Consider the following 8904-nt stretch of genomic DNA (forward strand, 5'->3'; position numbering starts at 1 on the left):
GGTGACCTTTCTCTCATCTTCTTTGAGATGTTGAAATCCTTGTGGTTAACAGTTGTGATAAAATAAAAGCTTACCCGTTATAAATAAATGTTTCAAAAAAATGAAAACAGAATCATCCAGCGCGGATTTCTTGTAGATTTTCCATTTATCAATCTCAAACCATTAAACATTTTGTGTTTCAGGGATCTTCGGTCAGAAGTTGGAGGAAACTGTGCGCTATGAACGCCGGTTTGGGAACAAGCTTGCCCCTATGCTGGTAGAGCAGTGTGTGGATTTCATTCGGCAGTGGGGCCTTCGGGAGGAGGGTCTGTTCAGGCTGCCAGGACAGGCCAACCTGGTCAAAGAGCTGCAGGATGCCTTCGACTGTGGAGAGAAACCCTCTTTTGATTGGTAAGGAGCGTATGGCTGCTTAGATTTCCTCAGTGCATGTTAATGTGAAGGTGATATCTTCAGACTGGTCAAGTTCTACACCTCTGAAATCACATGGGCGCTCCCTGTTGGCCTGGAACAAATGTCCCAAGAAGTTTACAAAAAGAAACTCTTATCAAGACATTGTGTTAGGGTACATTCAGACAGAATACAGCACGGATCTCAAACCAAATGAAAACTTCTCCGTGTCACTATTTTTCAGCATAAATTCTGAGCCAGACACAGATTTAGAATCTGGGAACATGAAATAAACAAAACCAGAACATGACTGGTAGAGTATAATGGTATAGTCCATGAATCAACCTGGATAGCTTCTGTTTCAGTGACATTTCAGGCTGTCTGTGGAGGTTTGACCTGTCTGATTGTCTGATTGGCGGCTGCAGCGTGTTGTCGGGTTGCGTTTTTGTCTGTGGACAAACATACTACCCCCTTCTAATTGAATGGAAAAACAGTGCTGGATACCCTTAGTGCTATTATTCTCCTTTTGAACACGTTTTCTGTGGTTCACTGACAGATAGCTACGGATGTTTTGCCTTTTAATTTGAAATGATGTTTTGTAAAAACAAAAGAAAGTAAAATCTCATTTAATGGTGCTCCTTCTCATCCCAATTTTACTTCCTTAGTGCGGTGCAGCACTATAAGACACGGCAGTACAAAGTGGTGATCTAATGTCTTTTCACAGCAGACACTTTGATATGTCATAGCAGGAGAGTTGTAATTAATCAGGTTCACAACCAATGCGTTCCTTTTAACTGTGTTGTTTGCTGACTCACTGAGACACATGAAATTGATCGGCCGTTAATGTTATTAGCTCCACCTGTGCTTTTCCAGCCACGATAGAGCTGAGTTTGTTGAGAAAAAAAGCTTCTATAGTGTTAGATATTTCTGAATTACTAAAGAAAAATTAGTCATCTACATGAAAAGACAATCTTAAATCTTTCTTTTCTTAAATGATCATTTGTCTATGTAGTAAGTCCAACTTACTTACAAATTTAAGACCCTACAAACGTTTTGTCCACCCCGACAGGTGTTTTGCATTTGCTTCAATCGATCTTCTCTGGGTTGTGTGTGAAGATCATGTTTGATTTGCAAAATAGGCAGGAACATCCGCAGGCATGGTTGGCGAACGACTGCAACTGGCGAGTTAACGTGCTAGAAAGCCGGGAACACGAGTAAATCGTGATAGCTTTGCCACTTTCTATTTAATTCTGCTGGTCCAGTACAGAGGAAACATATGCGTCAGGACAGCATTTAAAAAAGTTTAAAAAATTTGTTTTATTTGTGAGGTTAGATTCCAACAGAGGGAGGTTAAAGGAGAAGCACAGATAATACATAAGTTGTGATTTCTTCCTCAACTTTGGACTGTTTGCTTTGATCAATGGTGTGAATTCAGTGTTCACCTCTTATCATTCTTATTAGTAGAAAATTAAAAAACTTGAGCAGAGGTCTAATCAGAAGTGAAGATACCTGTGTGAGTGGTCCAGGCTCCAAAAAATAATATTTGTCCAGATGTTAGTGGGAGAAAAAAGCTACATTGTTTGATAGAACTGTGAAGTGAAGGTGAATAAATTCAAATCCTAAACTCGCACGGTTATAATATATGTCTACAGACCAGAACAAACTGTCCACGGTCTTAAAACTCAGCTGGCAATTACATTTACAGTCCGCCTTCATATCATGCGCCGTGTAGGTGGCTGCACTGACAGACTGAGAGCCGTTTTTTAATGTGACAACCTTTATCCATAACTCAGGATGACAGAGGAATGCAGGAGTGATGGAACATACCACCTCTACATCTCTTCCTTTCTGCTCTTCCTCCCTCTTCTCCCACCATGTACTCTCATGACCATAAATAAAACTTGGATGAGCCTGTCATGGTCCAGGCTATACATCAACACCTTACCACTTCCTAGATACACAGGATAGAAAAATCACACTCAGATGTGGCACCATTATGTCAGTTGCACGGTGACTCATTTCTGCTTTAACAAAACTTGTGGCATCGGCTGTGCCCTCCTCTGTCTCTACCCATGTCTGTTTTTTGTTCCTAACCGCCCCTCGCCCTGCTGATTCCCTCATTAGCCCTTGTAACTTCCCGCCTGCCTCACCAGCTGCCCCTCATTGCCTTTTGGCAGATCATCTTAGCTACCGCAGTGTTGTTGTCGTCGTTCCCTCTGTTGCTTTTGTTGTTACCTGGATGTCTTTCATTTGCCCGATTCTCCTACGTGAAGTTCTTTCTAATAACTCCCCCATTACACTAGATGTTTGACTAGGTATTAAAAGTTTGTTTGGTCTTTGTTTTCTGGCTGAGAGTTAGACGAGAAAATCAATACCACACTCTGACTGTTTGTACAATATTGAACACTACACCCAGATCCTGGTTAAATTAACTTCCTGGCAAGAAATGTACCCGTGCAAAGGAGTAAAATTGTTGTTATATAGTTATTTTTCAAAAAAAGACCATATAGCAGGTTCTGGTGGATTTCATAGCATTAGCTGTAAGTGCTCTGTTTTCTCTCACTTCATAGTATCTACATTATTTTCCCCTCTGATGAACTGTCCTCCTGCTGCAGGAGTATTCATGATGATTTGTGTTTGCCTCCATACCATGTACCCTATAACCTCAACCCTCCCTCATAGCTGCCTCGCTCTGTCTCTTCTCTTTCACACAGTAACACAGATGTGCATACAGTAGCCTCTCTACTGAAGCTGTATCTCAGAGAGCTGCCCGAGCCGGTCATCCCCTTCCACAAGTATGATGAGTTCCTGGCCTGCGCCAAGCTTCTCGGCAAAGATGACGAAATGGTAAGAGTACTTGACCACCAATAAATCGACTTTCACAAACTATATATATATATATATATCGGCATATATATATCGGCAGAAGGCAGCACTTGAAAAGCTCTCACATAAATCATCTGCTCTGTGGCCTCCTGCCTGATCGTCAATGCTCTGCTTTGCTGTTTCTCACACAATGTTGTGGCTGTCTTGACTTCTAACATCTGAATAGGATTTCTCTCACATCATAAGGCATGAATCACAGCAGGGGATGAATCTTTCTGAGTTTCCTTCTTTCATTTTTGTGCCCAGGTTTGTGTGTATGCATGTGTACGGATCGCTTCAAGTCTAGATTTGAGGTTCCCAACATTTTTATCCAAGGACTTTGAACTAAAGAAGGACCGATGATTTAGAATTCACACACATACACACAAAAAAAAGTTGTTTTTCACTGGTCTGCCACAGGTTTCTGGTTGCAAATAATCGTGTTAGATAGAAAGTATATAAATCATCATATTGTTTAATAATATATTTTATCCGATTATAGAGAAAACATACTTTTCTATGCCTACAGCAGAGAATTATGGACATAATTTAGTATTTGTTTATGTAAAATGACAAAGGTTTAATGTTTTTATCAATATGTTTTGTTGCTCTCAGAAAAATCTTTTAATGAGCCTTCTGAATCACTGAGAAAAATGTGTTTTCTGACTTCCCTCTGTTGTCCACGCTGTGCTCAAAGTCTCTTTTTCACTGATTTGTTTTGTTCTCCATTGGGTCCGTGCTTGTAAATTTTGTATTGAATCTAATCTGTCTAATATAATCTAATATGCTGTAAATTGCCCATGATTGAATTGAGCTGATGAATCGATATGAATTATTGTTCTTGACTGAACACACGACCTAAAACGTGCCCGTCCTCTGCAGGGTTTGAAGGAGTTAAGAAGGCTTGTTGAATGTCTACCTCCAGTGAACTACAACCTTCTCAAATACATCTGCAGGTATTAATTGATTTGTCAAAGTGGATGATATTTTAAATAGTGACCATTATTGAACAGCAAAAGATTTATATTTTCCTGTTTGCCAGATTTCTAGATGAAGTCCAATCATATTCAGGAGTAAATAAAATGAGCGTCCAAAACTTGGCCACAGTCTTTGGGCCAAATATCTTGAGGCCCAAGGTTGAGGATCCAGTAGCTATTATGGAAGGTCAGTATTCATGCTAGTCACGTGTCATATTAAACTCAAATTAATTTCTAAAGTAAAGATAATGATATGTGCTCTCATGTTGTCAGGTACTGTTCTGGTCCAGCAGCTCATGGCCGTTTTGATTGGCCGTCATGATGTGCTGTTCCCTCGGGATGAGGACAGCCCTACAGCCCTCGAGCTTGTCAACAACAACAACATCGAAATACAACGGCGACAAGCCACCACAACTACCTCCGGCATCACTACGGTGTCTCAGAATGCCGAGAACAACAACACGCAAGTGGTGCGGCACTGTGTTTGGGAAGCGCCTGACTCTCCTTCACACCGCCAACATGTAGACAACAGTGGTTCTCCACGATCAGCCAGTCCTCGTAACGGTATCATAGGACGCTTTGACATCACCCGCAGCCCACCACTGACTGTTAAAAAGAACCCGGCTTTCAGTAAAGGCAGCGGGATCGTTACAAACGGCTCCTTCAGCTCTTCACCTTCTTCAGACCCCAGCCAGGAAAAGAGCCAGACTTTGACCGGAGGTGGGAGTTTACCGGTGCGGCGCAGTGGGACACTCAAAGGTTCCGGTACAAAAATGGGCACCAGTGGAGTGACGAGTGGAAGCAGCACTGGAGGGAACGGGACTGGAGTTGTGCGCATGGGCATTGCCGGGACTGATGTGGTCACAGGGAGTATGAACAGCCGCAATGGTCTTTGGGTACCGAATGGCTGCGTCACATTACGCGAGAACGGCAAAACACGTGACTGCTCGAATGGGGATCAAATAACCAATCAGAACCGCCTGTCCACATATGACAATGTCCAGTTAAACCATCAGAACCTGCAGCAGCAGAACCAGATCACCAACACGTGTCTGAACAGCAGCTGCGAGGACAAGCAGAGCGTCGACAGCGCCACCTGGTCCACCTCCTCCTGTGAAATCTCTCTTCCTGACAACTCCACTTCCTGTCGTTCCTCCACCACTACCTGCCCTGAACAGGACTTCTACGGAGGTCACTTTGAAGACCTGGACGGACCAACACAAGATAATGAGCCTCCACAGTCTGGTGGAGGAGGAGAGGGCGAGGGCAGAAACAGCAACAGGGAAGGAAGCGGAGATGGAGCAGGGAGGAGCAGTCGAGGCACCAGCAGTAGTGATAATAGTGATGGCTTCACTGTGGGTAATGGAGCCGGCAGTCACAGTGCTCTGCACAGTTTAGTGGCCAGTCTTAAACAGGAGATGCACAAGCAGAAGGCCGAGTACGAGGCCAGGATAAAGAGGTAGGGTCCCATCTGTAAAATATAGTGGTTTGCAGTGACATCAAAAAAATAGGCTAGCACAAAACTAATTGTTGTTTGGCTTTCATACAAATTACATTAATTAGATAACATCTTAATTAGTGAGCTTTAGAGGTGCTGGTAGGCAGATTACTTTTTAATTTTGAACAGAGTCAAGCAAGCAGTTTCCCCCTGTTTCCAGTCTATATATATATATATATATATATATATATGGCTCAAACTTCATATTTACCATACGGACGTAAAAAAGGAATCAATCTTTTCACCTAACTCTCAGCTAAAAATGGAAGTGTATAAATATTTAACTATTTCAGGAAAATGTAGCTCTTTAGCACTTTAATCTTTAAATACTACACAGATACACATCACTGCAATTGTTGCTGTGTGATGAACAGAGCATCCCATATGAAGCACAGGTTAAACAACCTGTGCTTTGTAATTCTTGAAGCTGTTTCCTTCTTGGTTTGTCACTGTCTTTTTCTTTCCTGACCCTGTGTTAACCTCCATTGCAGCTTAGAGCAGCGTAACCTGGAGCTGGAGACAGAAATGGTGAGCCTCCATGAAGAGCTGGACCAGGAGAGGAAGAAGTACACCATGGCGGAGATCAAACTGCGCAACGCTGAGCGCGCCAAGGACGACGCAGAGCGGCGGAATCAGATGCTGCAGAAAGAGATGGAACAGTTTTTCTCCACGTTTAGCGACCTCACTGCAACTGGCAACACCTCGGCCACGGACCCCCGGCGACCAGATCGTAACAACCCGATCTGGATACAGTGAAAGGAAGGCGGGGAACGTGGGCTGAAATTGCTAGTGAAGACTGGAAATGGTTTATTATATGATGTGAACATTATGAGGGCTCCAAACAGGATTTGGCCGCTGGTTGTAGAGGGCGAGCTGGGAAGTGACATTGCAAGAGGTTAATGGCATGTTTTAATTTAAGAAGTAGAAGGTGTAGGGCTAATGGTAGCTGCCTGTATAAATTAGACATCACCTGGAGTGATGCCAGACTGACATTATCTGTAAATACAGCATTATTTAAACAGCTCAAACACTCTCCATCCTACTCAGAAACCACAGTGGTAATCACTGATCTGACTGGGAAATGGAGTAAAGGCACAGTACACCATAATCTATTATTATATTATGTTAGCTCCTAGAGCCATACAGGAAGGAAGGCGAAACATTTAAAAAGGTTATATTCAGTAAAAGAAACAAAAAAACAAAACAACCTTTGACATATAAAGATGAAAAAAAAAACTCCTCCCTATCTTAATTCACCTTTTAAAATCTAACCAAAACCATCTTATTGTTCCATGTAATTCTGTATCTGCTCATGTACATAGAGGGAAAACCTGCGGAAAAAGTGTCATATGTATGTAAAAAGAAATTAAAGTTAATACTTAAATGTTTATCGGATATTTAAGCAAAGTTATCAATGTGTGATGTTTTATATTAAGACTTTTCCTTGCACTTACATGTTTGTTTTAGTCTCTGCAAGGTGGTACTGAATGTTCTGTCGGTCGATGTGTGTACCATTTAAATTGGACAATATACTGTATATGTGCCTGTGCTTCTGTGCTGTTTCATTTACCCCCATGACCAAAAAAAAGAGAGCCTGTACTGTAAATATTTTATAGATAATCGTAGACACTACTCGTTAGTCCGCACTGTGGTTTGACTCATCTTCAGATGGATATGGCACGTGTTAAGTTGATTCTGATTGAAGAATGTTTTGTAGCTTGTAAAAATTGATTTAAAGACTCGATGGGTCATTGGTAAAAATCCCAGATAAAATAAAAACATCTGTCATGAATTCCGAATTTCAGGTGACAAATTCGACTCTTCTCATCAACAGATGTGTAGCAGTTTACAGGCTGCCTCTGAGCATGAGAGGCCAGTTTTAAAAAAAAACACTCTCCCGTCGCCTTCTCACAATCTCTCCACCTGACACATCTAATTATCATCCTGACCTAGCACAGAATAACAAGCTACAGCAACAAAGTGCCGACAGAGTTGTGTTTGTGGCTCCTAACTGTGAAAAAAAAAAAATGGGATTACAGCATCATGTGCGTCAACATTGAGGACATTAAGAGCCTGGTTGCTAGATTCAGTAGCAAGTGGTGTGTGCATGATGGTGCATGGAGTCCATTAGGGCCGGTGTACAATAAGTGAATGTCTGTAAAGTGACTGCATATTGATGAAGTGTATTTATGTAGCTTTAAACCAAATGTCTACACCTGATGTGGATTTGCAAATGGGTACAAAACAGGACACATCTGTGCACAGACCTGAGTTGGACTTCTGTCAAAAGAAGTGCACACAGGCCTGCTGCTGGCTACTCTTCCTCTGAAGACCAGGTCCCATTTAAACCTGCTGCTGGTCAATGCAGGACATCTGGAATGTGCACGTGGAGTTAAAAAAAAAAGAAAAAAAGTGCCTGAACAACTGAAGGAGAGAGGGGGAGCCTGCGCTTCTCATTTTGCACCCTTCACCGGGAAGTAATAGGCTTAAGCCGAGCTGACAGTGGCACCTCGTTCTGTGAATTCCACACAAAAGAGCAGATTATGGACACAGGGCAAGATGGAGAGGAGGACTGGGATAGTGGAATATTTTCATGACATGATACTTGATACACAAAAGAATAAAAAAAAAAGACTTAATATGAATAAAAATGCATTTTCATGCGAGTCTCCCTTTGTCATTTACTTACTTTACTACTTTTGGAGTATTTGAAAGTCCCAACACAGAATCTGGTTGATTCCATTTGTAATGTGATTATTTTTCAATTGATAAATTAATAGTTTAATTTTGAATATGTTAAAAGTTATGAATAAATCTCATCAGTTCAACCAAAAAACAAAAGATATTCAGTTTGCAGGGATGTGAAACGGATAGAAAGCAGCAAATCATCACATTTGAGAGTCTTTGCTAAATTGTTGTGGAATAATTTACAGAGAGATTCATAGAAATATTTCATGTTGTGATCATTTATTACGGTGATCGGCCCGATTTTCCCCAAAGACCAAAACATTTTTATGACTAAAGCAGCTCATAAAAACTAAACAATATGTCTTAGGATCTGTTTTGACTTGATAAAAGTGACAGCCAATGTTGATAATAACACAACATCATGCATCATTTTATATTTAGATATTAATATACTCAAATAAGTACATTTACTCAGGTACAGGTACAAAT

At 41.3% G+C, this 8904-nt stretch overlaps 1 protein-coding gene across 4 annotated transcripts in view; it reads left to right on the top strand.

Annotated features, from left to right (window-relative positions):
- The window catches only part of arhgap24 (Rho GTPase activating protein 24), a 67740-nt gene extending 59347 nt beyond the window's left edge, over positions 1–8393 (top strand). For all 4 annotated transcript variants that reach the window (XM_019253699.2, XM_019253701.2, XM_019253700.2 and 1 more), the window contains 6 exons: positions 183–390; positions 3102–3234; positions 4135–4208; positions 4295–4416; positions 4503–5688; positions 6219–8393. In XM_019253699.2, the coding sequence (XP_019109244.2) occupies positions 183–390; positions 3102–3234; positions 4135–4208; positions 4295–4416; positions 4503–5688; positions 6219–6483 (1988 nt within the window). In that variant the 3' untranslated portion in view covers positions 6484–8393. The remainder of the gene's footprint in view (positions 1–182; positions 391–3101; positions 3235–4134; positions 4209–4294; positions 4417–4502; positions 5689–6218) is intronic.
- The last annotated feature ends 511 nt before the right edge of the window (positions 8394–8904 follow it).

This window comes from Larimichthys crocea, chromosome IX (genome assembly GCF_000972845.2).
Source record: "Larimichthys crocea isolate SSNF chromosome IX, L_crocea_2.0, whole genome shotgun sequence".
NCBI classification, from domain to species: domain Eukaryota; kingdom Metazoa; phylum Chordata; class Actinopteri; family Sciaenidae; genus Larimichthys; species Larimichthys crocea.